The sequence below is a fragment of the Topomyia yanbarensis genome, unplaced genomic scaffold (assembly GCF_030247195.1).
Source record: "Topomyia yanbarensis strain Yona2022 unplaced genomic scaffold, ASM3024719v1 HiC_scaffold_4, whole genome shotgun sequence".
Lineage (NCBI taxonomy): Eukaryota > Metazoa > Arthropoda > Insecta > Diptera > Culicidae > Topomyia > Topomyia yanbarensis.
This window is the reverse complement of record NW_026683602.1, coordinates 1,622,039-1,647,471: the sequence shown is the minus strand read 5'-3', so window position 1 is coordinate 1,647,471 and position 25,433 is coordinate 1,622,039. Positions and strand designations below refer to the sequence as shown.

Below are 25,433 nucleotides of genomic sequence, written 5' to 3'. Positions count from 1 at the left end.
CAGGATTCGACCCCAATTACTCCTCTGTGCACCGTTGGAAAAATCTTCATGAAAATCAATCAGTAATATTCTACCAATGCCCGGAATACATTGATTCATGATGTGTTTACATTTTTTTAGAAAATAATTAAAAATGATTCTGAAGTTTTAAAGGCTGAATATATTGTTACATTTAGAGAGATGAGCTCTATCGGTTCATGAAATAAAGGGCTAATTTTATTCTTCATTTGATGACCCAATTCTCGACGGGTCCACAGGCTTCCGAATCTTCAACGAAAATTTTGCTGTCCCATTCAAAGTCAGTGATCCTGCTACAATTCACGTCGCGGAACTAGCTGCCATTCAGTATATACCTGGTATCATTAATACCTTGCCCGCAGACCATTACTTCATCGTCATTTAAAGTGCTGATTACTGCCAAGATCACAAGATGATGATAAGATACCGCAAGAAGCATCTGAAATGCAAATAATATGCTATTTTACAGCGTACACTAATACTTGGTAAAGTCTATTTCTACCTGAGCATGATCCGGTCATCTCTTTACAGAGAGCGTTGCGCTGACCTCAAACTGTGCGCGAATGACTCCATGCTCGAAAAGCATTGGTCTGGAAGCAAAGTATTGAGTAAATTCCACTGAAAATTTAAAATTGTTGCTCTACGTGGTTTATGAAGCGTGGGGCATAAACAATAAAGGACATAAACGTTAATTCAGTATAGTACTTATAGTACAGATTCGAACCAGGTGTACTGAATTTATCGTTTTGTCTATTACCCCCTAGTGCTGCCTACACTCAGGGGTGATCGTGGAACTTCAACGACACAGTGGGAAAGTGTTTTCTTATCTAATTCTAACTTGTTTTGATCGAATAACGTCTAGCGAACAGACTTTGGAGTTGTGAGAGCTAGTCCATACAGGGTGTCGAGCTCGTTTTCAGCATATTCATTTAGTCATTGTATTAATTTTATTCTTTAAGAGCTATGCTGATGTCGTTTTTAGATTCAAACCAATCTAGGTGCGCTCTGATGTTTATAAAATTCATATAAGTTTCGACCGATGCTAGAGTGAATCTGATCCACAATCATAATCAACATTCGACTCTGTTATATTTGTTAAATTAATAAATCTGAATGGTAGGCGCTTTTTATCTGCCACTTTATCTACTTGATCCTAAGTTCATAGAACAATGACCTCTTTCCGAAACAAACGTAAAAAAAAGTTTAACCCTTAAATGCATTTGGCAACATACCCAATTCTGTGATATAAAGCCTCAACAAGAGGTGAACATTGCATCCATACCGAAAAATCAGTACCAAAAAAAGAAATGAGTTTCATGCATTTAAGGGTTAAGTCGAATAAACAATACATTTTTTGTTCATTTTATAAAACACCTCATTATCTCATCGCTTCTGCAATTATATTTTATTTCTTTGTGTTTATTTTGCAGGTAAAAAGAGTTCTTTTGCAACGGCTTTTCAAACCTAGAGAAGGCGCATTCGGTATGTTTCGTATTATAGTTATTCAACATTTCATCCTCTCGTGTAATCTTAACCTTAAAAGAATTTATCCACTGTATTTTCCCTACATAGGTTGTAACAATTAATATTCCTCATTATTATTTTCTACGTTGTAACAAATGCCATTTTTGTTATGGTAATTAGCAGTCTATAGAAAGAACGACATAACTGGAATTCGGCGAAACAAAAACTTAGAAAGTGGCAATTCACACATCCGCTCACTTCCCGCCTCGATCGGCCTCATATTGCTCAGATAAATTATGCAGCAGGATTCATTGATTGTAGTTGTTACGAAATTGTAATGGTCTTAACGGGACTGGGAAAAGTCTGGCAATCTCGGACATTTTTTCTACTTGCTAGGTTCCTGCTGGCTGGTAGCTGCTGCCCGTTTCACTGCCCGACCACGAATGTTTTCCATCGTCTTAAGGGTGATATTCCGCGAGAGGGTCGGCGAAACCAGTCCAATCATATCGATACTGAGCTGGAGCAACGAGTGCGGATAGTACCCGGTGGTGTGCCGAGCGATTCCCAGTGTACTGAGGGCACTGGAGGCGAACGTTTTTGGTGAGCACACCATCCAGGTGGCTCGGCGAACTTTAGACATGTTAGTAGCTACCGGGCCGGGCAGTACGGACTGTACCACTACACCGTGTTTGGCATATTCCGTTGCCAGATCGTCACTGAATTTGTCGACGAACGCTTTTGTGGCTGCGTACACGGTGAGCATCGGTGCGGGAATAACGGCCGACATGGACGATATGTTGATCACTACACCCTTTCGGCGTTCCACCATACCGGGCAGAAAGATTTTGCACATGTGCGTGACGGAGAAAATGTTGCATGCGATTAAACCGTTGACAAACTTCGCCGAATCCGGCAGGCTGAGATAGTACTCCGGGTGGCTGTAGCTGATACCGACGTTGTTAACCAGTACGCCGATCTCCAGGTCGGCCGTTTGGGACTCGATCGTTTCGTAGATCTCCGGTCCGGTACTGAAGTCCACTGCGATAATTTTGGTGTGGACCTTCGATTCGGTTTCTGTGAGTTAGGAAGAAAAGAACTGTTGTTAAAATTTAAATTTTTTTCGGGGGTACTGCGGGTGGAACTTACCAATTTCGTTCGCGACATCCTCCAGCTTGGAAAGTGTCCGACTGACTAGTACCACGTTCAGGCCCTTCTTGGCTAGCTGCGTTGGATGGTGGGAGTGATTTTACATGGAAAAGAAATAGGTTATTAGAGAAAACGAACATAATGCGGTTGCTGTTGCTGTGTAATTAAGGGTAGCTGTTTTTTTGCAATCTAAAGGCAAGTGTAGAGACCGTCGTTGCATAGTGCATTTCGCTTTTTCCGTTACTAAACTTTCACCGACTAATGGGCTGGCTTTTTTGCTTGTTCGTATGTGGTCATAAATCGGATAGACATACACTGCCTATAATCCGTCCCGTGTAGATGGGAAATCCCATAGAACAATAGGACTGATTTACGATCATGGACAGTACAGGAGGGTGTCATTTTGCTGCTTAAACGCGATATTCAGGGTCATGGTTCGGTTTAACCCTTAAATGCATACTGTTGCCATTTGGCAACATACCGAATTCTGTGATATAATGTATTAACAAGAGGTTAGGGTGGGGCATTATTATGTAGAAAAACGTAATCCTAACCACTTCAACCGAGCACAGCACTTTTTGGTTCCATTTGGGGTCCCAAATAACTGTGCAAGATTTGAGGTCAATTGGTTTTGACCCGGCGTAGTGCATTGCGTTTGAAATTTGTATGGAAATTAGCATGAGAAAACCTACTTTTTTGCATTTTCAATTCTACAGACTACAATTCTTCCTGCAGTATGTCAACAAATAGATAGAAGTTTAGTCCAGGATATGCTGAACAACTTTGCTGAAGGTTTTATGGTGTTAGAGTGTCTCTAAAACAAATTAGAGCTGTTCAAAGTTCGATAGATCGAATTAAATGCCAAAAATCTTTTTTTTGTCCAACACTGCGGGTATAGCAATGATATTTCACGCACGGTAACATAGAAACACTCGAACCCATTGCGATCACGCTAACGGGAAGGAGAACGCTTTATATCTTATCAATTTATAAACGCCGTCTCAAACTTGAACATACAAACGCTCGCTTCCACACGATCATGTAGTCTCCGCGCCCCACATTTGAACCATACATTCAATATCTCACTGATGGTGTCAATCAATACTACGAAAGGAATTTTCAAGCGAGCTATAACTGATAATTGTCTTCTACCACTTATGTGAATAGTGGATTCCAACGCAAGAGATTTTTGAATAAATAACATTGATAGAGAAGTAGGGAAAACCGAATATTTTAAAACCATAATGTTTTAATAATCGACGAAAATAAATTCAAAGTTTTTATGAAAGTGAACTGTGATGAGCGAGCGATTTTTTGGGTTATAAAAATATAACGATAGGCGTAAATTTGTATCTCAAGCTGAAGGTAATTGAAGTACCCCAAAACTTAAAAAAACGGTATCTGACCTAAGGAGTTACATAGCGAACGTACACCATGAGCTAAGTAGGAAAAACCCAAACGAATTCCCCAAATTTGAAGTTAAGTTAGAAAATCTGGGAGCTAAATGGCTCAGTTGATGACAAGTCTGATAGGAAAGCAGATGTGAGCAGATTGGAAATAATGTAAGTAAAGTTGGTAAATGGAAAGAGTGTTATATGGACAGTCCCGTTTCATTGTAATTTTTCACCGAACAACAACTTAAACATGTAAACAGAATAAAACGGTGATCAAAGCTGAAAATGAAATCAATACATTTGCTCGTGAACTATTTCACGAAATTAGGAATATTATTCATGAATCTTCTCAATCATCTTGAATTAGTTCATGATTTCTATTCTATTAGTCACAATTCAATATCTGTGCTCGCGAAATAATTCACAATATAAGGGACGGGTTACAAAATACACGAGCATGAACATGGTCAGTCGTGACCATTATACTAAGAATCATGAACCAGTTCACGAAAACATATTTTTATTTATTTATTTATCGCCTTCGAGCAAGCTCGTACAGACTTGAACTTAAATACTAATTACTTATACATACAATCATTATATCTTTAAAAAAACGGATAGAATTATTTTGCACAAACCAAACATTTATGAATTAGTTACATATTTTATCCAGCAGGTTCCCAGACAGTCGTTCGATTTACAAATTCCCGAAAACAAACTCCTTTTGACCATGTTGACGGGTTTAACGCAATCTCCGTCAAATTGGCATCAATGCCAACTTTAAACGAAACGAAAGGCATCGTCAACACGTTCTTCCACTGCGGTACTAGTTTATTCACCACGACTGTCTCTATAGCACTCCCCGTTGAAACAGCAACCATCTCGGCAATTTCTCGTTCACTGACAGTATTTTTTATTCTGGTAAGAAAGATCCAGCATCTCTCAGAAGGCGTTCTCATTGTCTTACTCGAAGCTGTATCTGTTTTCGAACCATACCGAAGCTTTGTCGAAGATAATGGTGATGAGATAGTCGAATTAACAATTGATGTAGAGGCTGGGATATTGCAATTCGAGTCTGTTAGCTCTGCTAAAGTTTCCTTAACCCATTATAACCCAGGGGTTTCAAAAAGTGAGCCAAAAGCAGTGATATCTTCAATTCCACCAAAAAATGTATCAAAGATTATGGGAAAAATAAAATCACCGCTTAAAATGATTTTGAGAATGAAAATTTCTCGTGCAAAAAATTTCGTGCGCTTAAATAAAAACAACAAATTTTAAGTTGTTTGACATATTTCTTCGGATTTTCTGATAGAAAACACTTCTTTTACATCTGTAGGGGCGTTTTGTCACATATTGGAATTATTAGCAGGAATTCCAACAATAAAATTCAATTAAATGTATTGCTTACTTTTCAGCCGCCATTTGCCCCAACTATACACGTTTCAAAAATGTAAACAAAATTATAAAAAATGGCAGTTGTCTTTTTTCGCAATGAAATATGAGGTGCAATGATCCCATTAGTGCAATAATAAAGTAGTTAGATGCCAAAATTCTGCAGTAAATACGCGTTAAACGATGGATAGTTCTGCGTATGAAATTTCATACGCTAGGATATAATGGGTTAATGCTATTCATCTGATGTTTTAGTTCAGAGATTTCTTTGTGCAAATTCACTTCAAGTTTTTCAGCCTTCGGACTCTGCTCGACTATAGCGACAACGGAAGACTTAGAGGAAAAAGCTGCAATATCAAGCAATTTTCGCTTGTCCCGGAACACTTCCATGTCACGAATATCACACATCATCTTTCCGCATGCCATGCAAAGCCACCAGATGCTATTACTGCTACTATATATTTCCTCAGAAACTGCGAGATCGGCACATTTTAAGTGGTAAATATCGCATCCTTCTGCGCAAAATCCTTTACAAGCGATCGTTTTTTCATCGTATTCTATTTTGGTAAAACATTTGTTGCAAATCATTTTCTAGTAGGCAGTCTCCAGCTCAGAAAATAGCAACAGAAGTAAACAATACCACTTCGTCGTCAAGCTCTGTGTAGATATAATCACACAATGGAATTACTGAATTCCATCCACTGATTCACGAAATTCCACTTCAACCATTAGCTACTCGATTTAGAGAACGATTTAAACAGTACAGCAATCAGTAAGATACAAATTAACTTGAGAAATTGATCAAAATTCACAGCGTTGGGCAGAAAACAACAACCGATCAGATACGATACACATACACATGAAACATATTGCATGATTTTGTGAGATATGTCACGACCACGCATGTTCAGATGGGACTGTTATACTAGGAATCATGAACCTATTCATATTTCGACGAATAATATTTCACAATCTTGTGAACTATTTCACTAGCAGGAATGATGAGTCGTGACTAGTTCGCTAGGAATCATGAATCAGTTCATGTATACATGAATATATGATTTTGTGAATTATTTCGCGAGCACAGATATTGAATTGTGACTAACATAATAGAAATCATGAACTAATTCAAGATGATTGAGGAGATTCATGAATGATATTCTTTTTGAGGGAACACTCCGTAGAGTGTATTTGTTTGCGCAACATAATGCTCACCACTGTTCCTTGATCGCTCATAATTTTCGAAAATTTTTGCTTGTATTTTGGTTGGCAGGTTTAGATTGATTTTTTTTTATTTTGATTATACATTTTAACCTTAGGGTCATTCGCCTCTTTTCGTGTCACAGAAATATCTTTTTTGGAAAAATCTGTAACCCTATGTGCGGGGTTGGGAATCGAACCCAGGTGAGCAGCGTACAGCTATAAATAGGTGATTTGAATTGTTTGTGAATTAATGGTAGGGTTTACTGCCGTTATAAGCTTAATTGTCCCATGTTCTATGGGATTCCCTATATACATGGGACAATTATGCGTAGAACGGCAGTTTAGTTAGGTCACATTTCTGCTCCTGCTGCCAAAAACGTGTGCTGAATTTGCTACTCAACAAGCGAAGGCTGACACGGTGATGGAAGGCGGGATGGTTTTTTACAGCATGCGGAAGGAGGTCATCGAGGATAGTCAGTGAGATTTTTGGGCCGTGAGGCGAGAACGACGTTGTGTGCTGCTAAATCCGGTGATTCGTCACCAATGTCGCTAGGGACGTTCCAACAAATGAGACAAGTTCACCTCTCTAGCTAAAAGTTAGGGATCGCTGCCGGAGAAGCCCACGTAGCATTTTCGGAGAACGCGACCGTTGCAATCCCGGCCGGTCGGAAGAGACCTTCCGCCTTTCCTGCCACAATCGTAGCAGCAGCAGCGTGACTTTATAATTTTTATTTAAATATATTTTCTTAGTTTTTGGTGTGTATACGATAATCCGAAAGTTTTGGTAGAAGCAGCTAGGCCGCCCTGACAAACAGGGTCCGACAGGCAATCAAGAACACAAGTAGTGGGAAATCGCTACTTACAATTTGTGAACTGGTTCATGATTTCTATCATAATAGTTACGACTGATCATTCGTACTCGTGAAATAGTTGATAAAATCATAAAATTCATGGTTTCGTGAACTAGTTCATGATTCTCAGTACATGATTAACGATCTTTATTAACGATATCTAGATATCTCTAGTTGTTTTCAATTTCAACTCTGTATGTGGTCATGAATTTTTCACGGGAACTATTTCACAAAATTTGGACCTTTCCATGAAGTTATGTTCAGTTGCTTTTTTTATATAGTTATGTCCAGCTGCTAGCGAGTAGTAATAGCCGCGAGCAGCCAATACTAGAAAACTATTAGGACCTCGAACATCGTTATTCTTTGATATAGTTCAGTGTGATGTCCGAACAGAAAACGAAAACTGCACTGAGTACATATACATTAGGGTGGGGCAAAATGATCGTTTTTTCAGCACAGCACTTTTTTGGTTCCTTTTGGGGTCCCAATCATCTGTGCAAAATTTGGGGTCGATTGGTGTTGACCCGGTGTAGCGCATTGTGTTTGAAATTTGTATGGAGATTAGTATGGGAAAACATACATTTTTGCATTTTTAATTCTACAGACTACAATTCTTCCTTTAGTATGCAAACAAACAGATTGAAGTGTAGTCCAGGATATGCTGAACAACTTTGCCGAAGGATGTATGGTGTTAGAATGTCTCTAAGCCATGTTATAGCTGTTCAAAGTTCGATACATTGAATTAAATGCCAAAAATCATTTTTATTGCCAACACTGCCGGTGTACCAATGGTATTTCATATAGCATTCCAAAATATATATTTTAGTTTTACCACATTGATATGTTTGGATGAATTATTCAAAAGCCTTAGCTCAATTTCATGAGCGTAGGTAGTTGAGCAATGGGGCGTAGTGAGGGGGGGGGGGGACTTTAATATATAGAATTTCGAACTGAAATGTTATCGAGTTGGAATGTTCAGATGAATTATTTCAAAACAATTACACAATGTCCTACGCATAATAGTAACGATGAAATAAAACATACTGTATCCCTTTGCCTTGACTTTTATCAATAGAAGTTACGTTACAGACTGAATCAATTGATGTCGAGTTGATATGTCAGAGGATTGCATTGATTATGTTTCAGTTTAATAGGCACTATGATTGATGGGATGCTCATTTCGATGCTGTTAGTTAGTTAGTGCAAAGTTGTTCAGCATATCCTGGACTACACTTATATCTATTTGTTGGCACACTAAATCGTGTTCGTGATATAATTCACAAAGCAAGATACAGCAAATCAGTCACACTTTAATAATCCAGGTCATATTGTCACGTTACTCCGAGTAAAAAATCCGATAGCGAAATTGCGAAAATCAAGATAAAACTGCTGATATCATGAACAAGAGTAAAATTGCTCCACGCGTCAAATTCGAACGAAAGCTCGAGAATAAAATACCACGATAACGTGGAAATAAACTACAAAGAGCGTGAGTAGGATCCTGAAATCATGAACATAATTCACGCCACTCGTGACTAACATATCAAAAATCGCGACTAAGATCCTGTAATCATGAACATAAGTCATATAAGCCTCCTTGTGACTAAAATGTCACGATAACGTGAATAAAAATTATTAACGTCGTGACTAAGATCCTGAAATCGTGAACATAAATCACACTCTGCTCGAAAAATCCGAAACGAAACTTGTGAATAAAATATCACGATAACGTGAATATGAATTACGAAAATCGTGAAATCATGAGCGTAAAAGGTGTCTGACATTCACTTGCATCACTGAAAAAACGCTGCAGAAACCAACCCATTGGGTCTTTTCTCTTAAACATTTGGGTTGAAGTAGTCACTATATTTTGGAAAAAAGGCCTCACCCGAAAATCAGCATCGCGAATTGATTTTGTGCAAGCATCTGGAAAATCCTCGGGACATCGAAAAAAAAACTCTGAGTAGTGTAGTCAATGGTGAGCCGTTTGACTAAATGTTACTACCAAACTCTGGGCATCGAACGAAAGGATAAATCCGGTCAGAATGGATGCTCTATTAGAGATCAGAATCACAAGCGTGTAGTGAAAGCATTTAAGCGGAATCCCAATGCTTCGGTCAGGGATGCGGCCAAAAATCTGTTGAATCTGTTTAAGATGTTCGGTCACAGAGCCAAGGACAGGGAAGGACTGCATACGTAAAAAGTGCTGAAGGCTCCAAATCGTGACGAACGGCAAAATATGGTGGGAATGCCACGGGCCCGAAAACTGTACACCCAGACGCTGACGAAGCCTCATTGTCTCATCGTGGATGATGAGACTTACGTAAAGGCGGACTTCCGGCAGCTTCCAGCGCTAGGGTTCTTTACCGCCCAGCACAAGTTTGATGTTCCGGAGGATGCAGAAACTTTCAAAGTATGCTAATAAATAGATGGTTTGGCAAGCGATCTGTTCATGTGGCTAAACGGAGTGCACCGTTCGTGACTACTGGGAATGTACACGGGGAGATCTACCTCAAGGTGTCTCTACAGAAGCGTCTGCTTCCTCTGTTGTAGCAACAGGAGGGCCCTACGATCTTCTGGCCGGTTCTAGTTTCGTGCCACTATTCAAAGCCAACGGAGTCAATTTTGTACCCAAGGGCATGAACTTCATTCATTTCATGAATTTATGAACGGATTTTTTTTTTCATGTACCGTTTTCCAAATAGCCAGCTCTAAATTTGTTAAAATTTAGTTTTTAAAATATGAATATCTTGCCAAAAGATCTTACACAATGCATTCACTGTCGTGTATCTAAAGCGACAAATGCCGATGTTATTTTTGTTATCCAAGGTTCTAGTGACTGACGTTTGTCCTGTCGAAGTGCTGTTAACCGGTTTTAATTAACCTGGACCCACTGGATAGGAATACGCAGTATAGCTACAAAAAGACGAAAGTGTCCTGTCATTCCCTCTGTACAAACACCCGTGATAGCGGGACAATCCATTATGCAAACCATCGAAAATGATTGAGGAATATTATTCGACTCATTGTATCCAACGAACCAAAAAAAATTAGGAACGATCAGTAACCGTTGAAAATTATACAAGAATATTAATCGACTCATCGCAACAAACTATCAAAAAGCTGAACGGAAGGACCAGTAATCACTTAACATAGTTTTACCTTCGAACAAAAAAATGTAAGGTAGAACAAAGTAAACAGGGAATGTTGAGAAAATTGTACGTCATTCAGTCATAATTTAAGGAAAGGTTCGTAGGGTAAACCCGGATTCCGGAAAAAAAACCTTCTCGTTGCTAAGGCGACCATGCGAAAATACCTGCACCTTCTATCGACAGATCATTATGAGCTAGCAAAACGATCGCAGTAAAAACTCTATTACCGACATTGAACTTCATAAAGCTTGCACTACGACGGTTCCGGTATTCACCGTGCGAACACGCACAATTTACGACCAAACCCCAGTGGTAGTTTGCACAAAAGCCCTCTCTAGTCTACCGACGGCAACCGGTCGGGGGGCGCACGGGTAAGTATGCAAATTGGAAACCACATGCACCCGTGCTAAGTGGCAGAAATCAGTAAGTCGATATTACGCAGTAACTGTGAGTAAATATGTGCGGAAGGGAAAAAGTAAGCAAATACCAACCGTCCGACGACGATGAAAGTTCAAAACGTTTTGACTGGTGGAACGGAACCTATTTACATTTCAGACACCCGGCGATGCCGAATCAGAAGATACTTACAGCTTTAGCGTAGGCTTTGCCAATTCCATCCGTTGCTCCGGTGACCACTGCAAGTATACAAACATAGGAAACGTGATTAATCAGAAGAAAAAAAAGAGGAACGAATGTCGCTTGCTAGGATGGGATCTGCATTATCGATCAAACGGTTAATTACGATGCGGTTACGCGGGAGAATTGCCTTGAGCTGCAGGAAGGTGCGCAAAGTTACTTGCTGGTTAGCTTTATTTGCATCAAAGTGGTGTTTTGTATTCGTGCTTCCTGCTCGAAGTATCAGTTGTCAGACTGCAGATGTGGACAGAGCCGTTGATGTAATTCTCACACAATAGAGTTAATAATTTCTAAAGACTAACCCAATCAACGGGGATCGTAAAAATACCGAGATTCAATTTGCGCGACAATCGTAAAAAAATGTCAATTTTTGATCGATCACGATGCGCTTATAACTGCATTATCCATTTACCTACTATCACATTATTAGCTAGTGATGCACCTGAACTCTAATAGGTGTCCGTCGTCCCCTGTTGGTAATCGGCTGTAAGTACCTACAGGTTAACTTGATCATCATTACGTTCGGGGTGCCCTTGAACCGGACCCTGTCTAAGCTTTTAGAACTTTAACGACAGATGATCGACACATCGAAGATTATATTGATTGCAAGTTTCGAGTTTTCCTCGGTAGAATTATCCACACCCACACACACGCACACTCGGATACAATGTACGTAGTCGCGGAAGTAGTAATCAGAGCAGGCGTGTTGTTTTTGCGCGTCACTCGATCCCCTTGTAGAACTAGTAGTGGGAAAATTAGTATTACTTAACGCCGTAGTATAGTATAGTCATCCAATTATTAAGATGGAGCCGGTTGGATAAAAATTGCCTATAGGTGTCAAGTGGTTGTCAAGGGAGGTAGCCAGGCGCAAAATACTTTGAACGTATTTTTTGGAAGACGCCTTGGCAAAGACCTTGAATATGGGTAATTGAAATTGCTGGATACTAATTAAAGGATTTCCGTATAAATTATACAAATTACACGATACAACGGTTTTTTGTCTACGGGGAAGCACGTTGCCGTTTCGTATGAATAATATTTTTCATATTCAGCATTATTCTGCATTATGACGGATTTGCTTTACATTATCAATGAAGGCAGTACATTTAAATAGCAGACTGGTTTGATTGAACCATATTCATTGTGTGTGTGGACGTTTTTATAGAAACTGCTTGCAATTATTTTAACGTTTCCTTTAAGCGTTGGATCGGTTACGAAACCATGACGGGCTGCTATTCTCGTTCTTACCCTTTGGACTTCATCAAAATTCGGGCTTGTTACTGAAGAACTGGAACGCGACCAACTACCACCGAAAGTGCGAGTGGCAAAATATTTAAATTCCATTTCCCTAACGAACGAAACAGGTCTCACCGTCGTTCGTACCGTGCCAAAATTACGAAACTATGCGACCTAATGGTTACGTGACTCCGTGCTGGCGTTCAACTTTTGTTGACAGCTTAGTCGGGGCATACTGCGTCGAGCATTAATTTGGGCTTAGCATTTTTCGGTCGTGTATCCGATAGTTTATAGGTTATTGGCAGGCCAGTGGCGTAGTTTAGTTTTAGAGCTCGGCTAATTTTAGAAAGGTTCTAAATTCTCCAATAACAAAACTTTACAAAAAAAATTGATCTTGTATATTTTGATGCGAAATGAAATTCGTTTCCATGATTTAAAGATGCGCAATTGGAGAGGTCCAATTATCATTGAATTAGTCTATTGTCCATATGTTCACCGTCCTCACTGGTCTACCCATCCACACTACTACTGAATGGCACCTTTTATACATGAATAGTTTAGACCGGCTTACTTCAATTTTCGTATGCCGAAACTTGGAATAATAATTGATTATTTGAATATATTCAATAAGCCGACGACGTTTGACACGTTCGACCGGCGTGTGTATCCCGTTTTGCGGACACTATCAAAGTGGAGTAGACTGTAAATATAACCTGCGCGTAGTCAAGGGGAGATTAGGCAGTAAAACATTGCCGTAGGCAGATTTTCTGACGCCCTTGGTGGAATCTCACTTTTGCTCCTTTCTGTTTGGTGTTTACTTTGGACTTCTTTGATAGTTTGTGATATCCTATCTAAAGCAAGTAAATTACAGTACTGACGACAAGTATTTTACAAACGACTATCGCGTCTACATACCCGCCTACAAAGTTGAGATCGACGACGTGATTACCGAATCGAGTTTGTCAGGCGTAAATCTGCGGAAGCACGGCATTGGCTGTAGCGATAAGGCTCGATGTGACAATTATGCAGAGAATCATAAGGATGACTTTGGCAATCCTGAAAAGTGTGCCTATTGCGGGGAGAGTTCACATGTCCAATTACCATGCCCCGCGTATAAACAGCGCCCGAGGAATCTAAAGTAAAAAATGACACTCGAAGCACTCTTGCGATCTGATTGGTGATTTTTTTTTATTACGGTGCATATTATTAGATTGTAATTACCAGTCCAAGTCCCTTCGCGACATACCAGTTATGTTTTTTGCCATAAAAAAAACTAAAATTTCCCACCTTGTATATCGAATTGTTTTCCTAGTTTTAAGATTGTTGTTAAATTTCTTATAAAAACTTGTTCCCCTCCGCATATTAAAACTTATGTTCCCTCTTTTGTATATTAAACTGGATTCCTAGTTTTAAGATAGTTGCAAAATAATTCAAACAAACTATTGTATCCCACTAGTTTTAAAATAGTTGTAAAAATTTTCCTCTTTTATAAAAAAATTTTCACATTGTAACCTTCTAGTTTTAAGATATCCAAAATGAACTGAATAAAAAATGCGCTACGTAAGCTTACCTGGACCGCATTCCCTGTTCCATCATATGAGGCATGTTGCATGCCAATTAACATACAAAACCTTGAAGAACGCCGCGAAATGGCAATGATTTGTATTAATAATATTTTTTGTAATTTTCTTTATTAGGGGCTTTAACCAGATGGTCATTCGCCCATAATGATATTATTTCTCAACGCGTACAATCTACGTCATTTATTTCACAAGCAAAATTTTATGCCGTTATTTAAGCAGATTTAAGACCCGGTTAATCGACGGATGTTCTAATAATTAAAATTATGAAAAATAAGACCTTACTATGTCCAGAAATGAATTAAAATTATCTTTAAACCGTGGAGATGAAGAATAGCACGTATGTAAACAATGAAAAATATTTTTTGTGGTCCTACATATGTTTGACGAACTAAATAAATAAATAGGTTAAATTCATAGGTTGATTTCACGTTGACTGTAAGTGTGATCAGCCATATCTTTTAACAATCAAACCGATGAATATGATTGAGTAATTATCGGATTTTTATATCGTGAATATCTTAGTGATAAAAATGGCGACTACTACAGATTATCGTGATGAAAACGAAGACACCAAAGGAGTGCGGCGGGGGCACGTTAGGTACTCATTCTCACGTACTCCTTATTCTCGACTCTCTAAAAAGTGAACGGTACCCGGCAACCAAATATAAGTTCATCCTGCATCTAATGTTTCAACTATCTCCGAAATAGTTGAATTTACCCCTTGTGTACGAAGTGTTGCCTTAAGTCGTGAGTTTCACAATAAATAAAATTGACTTATACAAATACAAATATAAATATTTTGTGGGAACGGCTAAAATTGAATAATTTTAGCTTCTGATGTACAAACTGGCATGTAGCCAGAGGAGGTGTGCTAGGGAGCACTAAGTTAGTGTTGGATTCTGATGAGACAAAGTTGAAACACAAATTCCATAACTAATACACCAAATTTTCTACTTAGTGCAGACACATTGGTTTCCACCCAAATTTTTCTCCTGTGGGGAAAAATGTAGTAAAGTGTATATTGCATTGAGTTGCTTAGCCAAACCAATGTTTCGATTTCAACAGTTCTCATGGGTTTAAAATGAACTCCTTTTCTTGCACGACATTATGCTTGACAAGGGATTTGCTCAGGAACAAAAATGGTGCCTCCATTTTTAGAGCTAGCGTCAATCCGACGCTAGCTTAGTCCTGGCACTAAGTTAGTGCCAAATTCTGATGAGACAAGGTCGAAATGCAAATTCCATAACTAATTTCATTCAAATATTTTATAGTTTTACAATACACAAAGGCAAACTACAGTCATCTTAGTCTTCATCATATGATTAAAAAATCTAACAATACTGCCGAAAAAAATGAAAAGATAAATGTCTTATTGTAATAGCATTTCTCTATCACACAACCTTGGAAGCAATTCTTAGGCTTCGAATATATTTGTTCCACTGGTATGAAATCTATAATAATTCAGTGACCTGCGCGAATTTATTGAAACAAGCACTCATTCATTCACTTCCAAGCTTATTGAAATTTTTCACGCAAACAATTTTTGCATGACATAATTTATAAATTATTTAGTTAGACTTACCCAGATATTGAGAAATTCTGGAACAGAATCTCTTCGTACAATGATAAAATTGCGTGCGTCGTATTCGAATTGGATATGCTCCCTTCATCAGCACAGTCAGTTTTGCGTGACGCGGGACTCAAATAGTTTCAAATGAATTGGAAAAAGTGGCCCCGCAAACCTACTCATGCATAACAATGCGTTTTTTGTTCGCATGTTGCACATAACATAGGGACACTTTTATGAATAATTCACTAACATAATAGAGGAATGTTCATTCCACTGAAAATATACATATAGAAAAGCCGCCGCTTCATGGCTGTAATGAAAGACGCAACAATTCACAGCCTCCTAAAATTAATTCTTATAAAAACTAAGAAGTTAGTTGAAATTTATTTTCAGTTGGTAAAATTACCCCCTGCCATATCTTACAATTGTTTTACGGTCAAAAAAATCCACTTACTGGTGAGTAGATATCATCATCTCTTACGAGATAAAAAAAAACAATAAAAGACAAACCAACGCCAAAACATGCCGAAAAACTGCGCTTATGTAAAGGTATGTCTCCTACAAGTGCAAACCAGTTTTCACCTGCAGGCTGGTTCGGTAGGTGGTAAGATGCTTGAGCGGCTTTCGCCGACCGAAAATGTACCCCAGAGGCTTCAAAACCAAACCAACCGCCGTTGTTTGTGTTGGTAGAGTCTCAAGCTATTTACTTATTGCTGCTGCAGCCAGTTCAACGTGTTGTCTTCACGATGCGTGAACGAAAGCGAGAAAGGTTTTCGAATTGAAAATCAAAATGAAAAACACCAGCGCACTTCGACGGGTCCACATTACAATTTGACCAACTTTAGACCCATATGCAGCTGCTTATGTCATAACCGTGGTCATGCGATTATTATTCTGCCAAACCAGCTCTAGTTTCGCAAATAATTGACGAAGTGGCGGGGAGGTTGGTTGCTGTTGTCAGTCTGAACCCGGTTCCGTACAGTGACACAAATTTAACAATTTATTTTGCCTGAGGCTACACGTTGTTAACTACATTCACAGTTTTTTCTGTAATGTCACAGACTTATTTTAAAATTTTTGGTCACAGATTATGTTTCACAGAAGAAAGATTTTTGGCATTTTGATGAAAATTTCGCCGATTTTCACAGATTTTTGAGGATATTCCGATTTTGCACTGATTTTTTTGGAAATTTCACACGGATATCCGCAGATTTTTCTTCAGTTTTTGGCATCACAAATGGTAATAAGATTTTTTTTGATCGAAGCACAGATTGCATTCCTGGTCGTTTGAGAAGGATTCGAAGAAATTTTGTTCGATTTGAATACTTTTGACAGGTCTCGCGCTCAATTGAAATACCACTGACAGATAAATGGTAAACAAAAAATTGGTACTTCGAGTCTTAATGTAGTTCGTTAGTCAAAACGTACTGGTTTGGCAGTAATTAGGGTTCAGAACCTACTCCGAGGCCAGGGATGGGATTCGACTGACTAAGGACTTACATTTTGTCCGTACCAAACATCTCGCTCTGATCCAGTACTAATTACTTCCCTTCTTAAGAGAATTTAGGTTATGTGGTTTTTCATTGCTGGTGTACTAGTCATTGGCAGTTATTGAAGCAAGAGATGTTAGTTGCTGTTCTGCCGTCATAATCGGGCTCGATTTAGGTGATGTTGATAACGAAAGACTTTCCGAAAAGCATCCCTGTGACTCAGAGTCAGTCTGAAGGCGAAACGATATACCTAAATGCTTCATTCCACGAGGTGTCTTCCCTCGGATGACACCATAACCAGGCCTTAGCTGACGCCCGCGCAGGCATTCTTTTCGAACAGTAAATTAGTGCGGAACAGGTTTAGCTGGATGTCAATAGATACCTAATCTTAAGAAAATTCTACCGTTTCGATTCGAATTCTGGACATTTTTGTTGATTATTAGCATACGAATGTGGTCTATTTTTAACTTTTAGTTTAATTTACGGAACAATTTTCGCCGAATTGAACTCATTAAATAATTCAATATAGTTGTAAATTGAATACTATAATCACGATTAAGATTCCAAAAATTATTTTAATCATGATGTTTTTCAAAGAAATATTTAATTACAAATGTTGATAGTATCCAAAATTTGAAGCAGTCGAACATTGGACTACAAGCGGTACGTTCGATTAAAATATAAACAGAAAATCGTACTACTGTTCTAAATGGGGGTAAAGTTGCGGCTTGAAAAAGAGTTTGAAATGGTTGAAACGTGTCGTGACTGAGCACATTTTATGCTAAGTAGCTGAATAATCTTACAATGTTTATGTGAACGTTCGGACTGGATTCGCTCTCTTCTATACTCTCAATCGATGCAAACTGGAGATCGGAACCACTTTAGCTGGGTTATTTTTTCACGTTTGGATCATCAAGTTATTTGGAAAAATTTAAATGCAATGTACAGGATCTGCAGAGGTGAACGTCCCGATTATACTTGATCTAGTGAACGAATTTTTTTCGAGACAGTAGTTTCTTTTTAGAAAAATTCGCACCAAGAATCTTGATTGATGATATTATAATGGAAATAAATTGTTCAAACCGAAGTCAAAATATTGGATAGGTAAATGTAGCTCCCGGTCTGTTGTAAAGTAATTGTTTTGCTATGCCATGGAGTCAGGTTTCATAAACGCTGGGTTTCATTTTTATAAATTAGTCATACAGTTTGTGTTTCGAGTTCGTCTCATCAGAATTCGACAGCAACTTAGTGACAGGACTAAGCTAGCGCCGGATTGACGCTAGCTCCGAAGATGTAGACTCGATTCGTATTCCTGATCAAAAACCTAGTTAAGCGTGATGTCCCGCAAGAGAGGATGTTCTGTTTAAGCTGATGAGAACAAATGAAGTCGAAACTTGATTTGGCGCTTAGCAAACCATTGCAATTAAGCACTATGGTATTTTTTTTATTATAGAGGTTTAAACCTTAGGGTCATTTGACTCTTTTCGGGTTAGAGAAATCTCTTTTGGAAAACTTCCTATCCCTATGTGCGGGGTTGGCAATCGAATCCAGGTGAGCTGTGTACAAGGTAATCGATTTACCAACTACGTTATGCCCGTCCCCACACTATGCAATATGTTTCCCTAAGAAGAGAAGTTTTGGTAGAAACCAAGCTGGTTTCATTCCGGTGCTAGCTTAGTCTGGGCACTAAGTTAGTGTCGGATTCTGATGAGACGAAGTCGTAACGCAAAATCCATAAATAATTTAAATATGGTTTTACCCATTTTTCTCCTTAACGAAAAAAAATGCTTTCTACCAGAACTATTCTCCTTAGAGAGAATTTAGGGTTCATTTGTATGTTTTCAATCAAGAAAAAATCTTACAAGCCTCGATTTTTTTTAATTTTGATTATAGATATTTTAACTTTATGATCATTCGCCTCTTTTTTCTGACAATAGAAATCTCTTTTATAAGAATCCCTTACCTTATGAACCCAGGTGAGCTGTGTACAAGGTAATTGATTTACCAATTACGCTATAACCGCACCCTACAAACCGTAATCATGTGTCCTCTTGACATAACTTTCCAACAGTTTAATAGTTTAATATATGTTCCTATGCTGGATGAGAATGTTGACATACAAGTTCCTATTTTATGACTTTCCTCCGAAAACCATTTCCCAGAAACTATAATTCTCCAGAAAGTAGCAATTGTTAGGAAACCATATTCCAGAATATACCCCCTTGCTTTTTCGTAAAAGCAATCAAGTTTAGTTTTTCTTGATATTGAAGTTGCTTTATACAACGCGTCTTTCGAATCCATTTTGGAAACAGCACGAGGTCATGGATATCTTTTATATATCACGAAACTGGGTACACGCAATGCTTAGTAACCGGCATCTGTGCTCATCGTTATGCCAAATAGAGATAAGGAAACTTTTCTACCGGATGTGAGTCCGAAAATATCAAAGAATTTGTTGCATTTTTCTAAGCACACTTGTAGTATTCTAATCTGGGCGCTGACTGGACATTGCTAACTCAATTATCACATGGCTACTATTCAGCTTGCTGAGTATTACTCGTGTGATCTTTGTGAATCCGATTAACGGAACCTCATACCATTTGATATGTAACTGTCCCGCAGTAATGCAAAGATGGATTTTTGGTTCTCCATACATAAATGAACCTATGTACAGGGAGTAAAAACTCAAGGATATACTATTGTTTCTACCCAGTGCGGTAAAGAGCTATAGGCTTTATCAGTAGGGTTTATTCCTTCAGGAGTGAAGAATCCAGGCTGTTTATTGCTTTATGTTTTGATTGTATTGTGTTGTCATTTTCCATTTCTCCACCTTTTTTCTTTCACCTCCCTTTCCATCAGAAACGTAATGAGACAACATGACAGGGCACAAATCTCCATATAACATGGGGAACATGCCAATCGAGACAACATATTCTGACTTCTGATAACAAATCTTTCCAGCAGTTTATAATGCTGGCTGAGAATCTTGCCAAATAAGTGCCGGATCCATGATTTTTTTTTTTATTTCGATTGTAAAAGTGTTAACCTTAAGGTAATTTGCCTCTTTTCTGGCTAGAGAAATCTCTTTTGGAAAAATCTAACCCTATGTGCGGGGTTGAGAATCGAACCCAGGTGAGCTGCGAACAAGGCAATCGATTTACCAACTACGCTATGCCCGTCCCCATAAAATCTACGAATTTCCTCCGAAAACCATTACCCAGAATCTAAAACACCGATAGTTTTTCACCAGAAAGATCTATTCTCCAGATAACCATTACTTCGAAAGTACCAATTGTTGTTAAATGAACAAATACCCAGAAATAAATATTTCTCAGATTTGTTTTTGTGAAGTAGGAAAAGCAGCCGTATTGCTTTGAACTTGACAAAATCATGATGAAAATCACTGACGGCCTCTTGCGAACAAACATGTGATCCACTCATATGTCAGATTTACTCGAACATAGGAATTGATTCCTTCTTTGAAACATGAGCAGCTCTTTGAAACTGTATGCCAGATAACTCATGCAAGCACACTTGTAATCTTCTCGTCTTCCCGTGTTTCTCAACCGTAGGGGTTGATACCTTCTTTCGAGCTTTCTTTGAATCAGTATTAAAACCGAAACAACTGAACATTTTGACAAAGTTGGTGGATTTTTGGAACATTTATTCTTCTTTTGAATTTGATTTTTGGAACATTACCTCTTCTTTTGAATTTTGAAACATTTCGTACGGAAAGGTACGATCCACTCGATTGCTCGGTTTACTTAAACATATCACAGTAAATACTGTTGTCATGCCTTATTTCAGATGGTACTAAATGACTGTTATGTCAAATAGCCAACCACCATTTAATGTTTTGTGTCACGAACGATTTGATGCCAAGACTGTCAAACAGGCTCGTCAGGTTAAAAAATTTAAAAAAAGTTGTGTAGTGTAGTGTGTAGTGTTGCTTTGTTAGTACTGATTAGTTTTCATATGAACACATTTTATGAAAGATTTTTCTTTCTTTTCAACATGAGTTGTTCTTTTGAGTAACATTCTTGAACTTTTTTCCTATGTATTTTTCAAGTTTAGCAGTGCTTATGCTTATTCACTTTCGAGGTAGTGACTAGGATTAGAGGTTCTTATTTGATGCATTTCGTGGAGTTGAATGAAACCAATGAAGCTGAAATTTCCTGGTTGGCGATCCCGGTTACAATGCAGATACCGCTTTTCAAGCCACAGGTACAGATAGCCTACTAAACTAGATATTTCATACTGAATTTCGACAAATTTTCTTTTGTTTTAAAATGTCTAACTGTTCCGTCTTCCGATTTGCTCCTACTCAAGTTTAAGTCGGCCAAATTTTGATCGTAACACTTTATGGTACACAACTACTTTATGTAATTGTTTCAATGCAATACATTACTTCACACTGACTGCTTCCTCACTTCGTACCGATGAAAAATTCATAAAACGCATCACTTGTGAGCAGCAAACAAACAAAAAAACTGGAACCGCTCCGCTATAGCGTGTACTTGTATGCTATAGAAACGGCAAAGTCCCGTTACCCCTGCAAGTGAATTGAGTGCATCACAACATCAATTTGGCCTATTGTGGGAGAACACAATCGCGATTGATTTTACGCAGACCCTTCTTAGATCTACAGTGCACGGGGTGGAACAATTGGTCATGGTGAAAATGGAAGGAAGTGTCCTACATACAACTACATCATACGTGACAATTAGTACTAATAACGTTCAACTCTTTAGCTGAGGCAGAAAGCTTCACAGCGAAGAACAAAATCCAACACGACGTCGAACATGAAAACTTCACAGCCAAGATGCCCATATATATGGAAATTGATCTGACAGAAATTGTCCCACACGATAGCATGGATTATATCAAAAGATTCATGGTGAATTATGACTCTTAGGGAAACCTTTTCCCTGGTGTCCTCAACCTTGTCTGACAGTGCGGGTAGTTCTTACTTAACTATCGAGGGTAGATTATCTAAAAATGTTCTCTGGGCAGACGTACCAGTTCTGTAATCGGAGGGTACACTGCGGTAAGTCATGCGCCAAAACAACCACAGAAACCGGCACCATCAAACAGCTTTCAACATCTGTTTATACACCACAGACAGCTGACAAAAAAATAAATACCGGACAAACAATATTCCACGGTATCCCAAAAACCAATAGCTAACATACCCAGGGAAGTATAAACAAAAAGGATGACGGCTATACCTGTTAATCGAAAACACAAAAAGCACTAAACATCTAACAGCGAAAACCAAAGCTGCTCTATCGACGAGGATATGGATGCAAATAAGAGCGAGGGAAACGAAATAACAACCAACAGAGGGCAAGCGATGCTCCCCACCGAGAAATAAAAAAATAGCTTGATAAACACAATGATAACACTTCAATTATTTGTGTATTAAGCTTCATTTAAATTTTTATATGCATTTTTATCATAATAAGCATTTGGATGAAAACAATCTAAAGGAAACGATTGTTACGATTTTGGTTGGAAGAAATTGAATTTTCGGCGAAAATATTTTTTTTAGTTTTGCTACTTTATGGCAAACCATTTTTCTGGGTTCTGGTTCATCGTGAAGAAAAGTTTTCTGAGCTTTTGTACTTGTTGGAGTTTCGTTTTCCGGGAATTTTTGTATTTCTAGGAAAAAAGCTTCGGCATTTTACTTTCTGGGAAACGCTTTAAAAATGTGCAAGTATTAGCTTCTAACTTTTTAAGAATTCGTCACTTGTTAAATTTCCATAAAACTTTTGTTTCTTTAGCACTTCCGCGCTGATAATAAAAAAAATAACGCGCCTGAAGACCCAAAAACCCACCTCAAAACTAGTCAATAATGCAGATCGCTACCGAAGAAATAGCTCTTACAAGCTACAATACTCACGTGCCCACTGTCCCATCTCCTTCAGCTTAATCCCCGAGCCGAACACTTTCGGCCCGAGCAGGTTCTCGTATATCCAGGGAAACACCTTCCGCAGCAGTTGAACCGAAACGACGAAGACGCAAACGCCCCCGAAGATATCGTAGGCGTTAACCATTTTTCTCCTGATGGGTAGAATTTTGACTGAAAATAATATCCCCTGGTTCTAGCGGTGATTCGGGCTGGCAGTTCGCCAATTTTATGAAAAAAAGACGGCACGTAACAAAAACAATTAACAGTCACTTGAATAACACACGCGCAGGGTCGGAGGCGATGCCTACTGTTCTTTTGCACCCGATCGATGATCACACGCACGCGAGGTATCAATCGCGCACACGCACACGCGATAGAGACCCGACGCGATCCGATAGCTGCAAGCGGTGATTGCTAACTAAACAGAACTATCGTTTGGAATATTGGCGTCGTTGGGTTGGGGATGATAGAACAAACGATCGCTGAAATGTTCCCTTCGGCGTCGACGTCGCTGTAAGCAGTGTGAAACCAACACAAAAACTTTCTTTTCCAATCGAACGATCGGCGATAATTGCGCAGAACCCGTTTTTAATGTATTTACTTCTTTATATACGCGTACTGTTAAGAGAAATATGACAAAAAACAGCACCTAAAGTTTGCGGTCAAAGTGAACCTGATCTGACGTCTGGTAAAGCTGGCGGTCAACTAAAAAACGGATCGGCTCGACCGTCACCGAAAGAGGCTTTACCTAACCTGAAGGGAAGCAGTTACCGTGCTATCGTGGACGAACGTAAAAAACGAAACGCGGATGGAAAGAAAAATCAATCAAAATGCAGTCCAGCTGTACGTGTGTTTATCGTTACGCAGGAGAAACTGACGGCACAACGGGGCATCTCGCCATCACCAACACAACCCCAATGATTATATACACATGCGGTGAAACGATGAGTATTTAACAAAATTGCTATTTCACTCTTATTTTCGTTTGAATGAAGAAACTTGAAAATGCGATCTGCTCACCTTTGTGTTAAGACGAAGAGATGAATGAGTTGACGAACACTAATCCGGAAACAATGGATGAGACGAAACGAACGGCACGCTGCGCGATGGTTTTCGGGGTTATGTCACTTTCTTTCGGTTCGATCGTTTACATATCTCGTTCTGTTCACGGATGCGACACGACTGTAGCTGTTTAACGGTATGCGACGTTCGCTTACAATGCAGTAACCAACCGGACGAAATGAGTGCCTTATCGAATGCAAATCGCAAACCGGCCACGGTGGCAGTGTGTTGGGTTGGAAGCGAAAGCATAATCTTTCCCCTACTTTCATCGGAACATAAACTGAATGATGGCTGGTGTGCAGTATTGAATAGGTTGTTGGAAATGAAAAAAAAAATAAAATTGATTCTACATTAACGTGTGTGCATCAATCGGTTCGATTCCGGATCGTAAAGGGATTTGATGAAAGAACTGCAAGCAAGTCATGTGCGGGCTACTGCACTCTTGTACGAACACTTATATCGCCTAGTGTACTCAATTGAGAGAAAAGCTAGCCGGTTATTGAGCGCATGCGCTCGTGTAATGTGCTCCCGTTATTTCACCTATTTATCACGCCGGGAGTGAGTGAGCAGTCACATGTCCATGCAGTCGCGCTGTTGTGTTGAATGCGATGTTTACGATGGAAATACGATGGTACGCACGGCTCACATCTCATTTTGTGTCAAGTTTGTCCGAAGAGAAAAGTTAAGGTGAAAATGAAGTATCACTGCATGATTACACTGGCTCACAATTACACTCAGTTTTTTACGCGGATTTTGAAATTTACGCTGTTTTCATTTACGCGGATTTTGAAATTTACGCGGATTTTGAAATTTACGCGGTTTTCATTTACGCGGTCTGTACCCCCGCGTAAAAAAACCTGAGTGTATTTTTTCTTTCGTATCGTAGTTCGATTTCCCTTAAATTTTGCCCACTTGAACTCGAAGAAAATATTTCTTTTTAATCATAGCGCTTTTGAGTGTTATATATTTCGACTTTTTTTTATCCGATTACGTTACTCGAACAGGTGAATTGAAGATTTTAGAGGTTTCTTCGTCTTTTAGGGACATTTTGGGGCACTCAGGTTTTTTGCGCGGTATTTTTTACGCTTTTTTACGCGGTTTTCATTTACGCGATTTTAGATTCACGCGGTATCCATTAACGAGGTTTCCATTAACGCGGATTCTTAAATTTACGCGGTCTTCATTTACGCGGACTTTCATTTATGCGGATTTTGGAATTTACGCGGCCTGTATCCCCCGCGTAAAAAAACCCTGAGTGTATTTCGATTCTGCGACAGAGTTTGACGAGGAGAAAGGTAGGGTAAGCAGTTCTGTGATTTAGCATT

At 38.9% G+C, this 25,433-nt stretch overlaps 1 protein-coding gene across 3 annotated transcripts; it reads right to left on the bottom strand.

Moving 5' to 3' along the window:
* Positions 1 to 1,538: 1,538 nt before the first annotated feature.
* LOC131695412 (very-long-chain 3-oxoacyl-CoA reductase-like) lies at positions 1,539 to 24,296 on the bottom strand. Of its 3 annotated transcripts, none has more exons than XM_058983899.1 (5): positions 24,067 to 24,296; positions 23,038 to 23,217; positions 11,209 to 11,255; positions 2,629 to 2,704; positions 1,539 to 2,556 (listed from the first exon to the last, which is right to left on the bottom strand). In XM_058983899.1, the coding sequence occupies exons 2-5, from the start codon at positions 23,189 to 23,191 to the stop codon at positions 1,868 to 1,870; spliced, it is 966 nt and encodes a 321-aa protein (XP_058839882.1). In that variant the 5' UTR covers positions 23,192 to 23,217; positions 24,067 to 24,296; the 3' UTR covers positions 1,539 to 1,867. The 3 variants fall into 3 exon arrangements, with proteins under 3 accessions (XP_058839882.1, XP_058839883.1, XP_058839881.1); XM_058983900.1 differs by having other exon boundaries at positions 23,038 to 23,198; XM_058983898.1 differs by having other exon boundaries at positions 23,038 to 23,255; positions 24,067 to 24,291.
* Between the last annotated feature and the right edge of the window lie 1,137 nt (positions 24,297 to 25,433).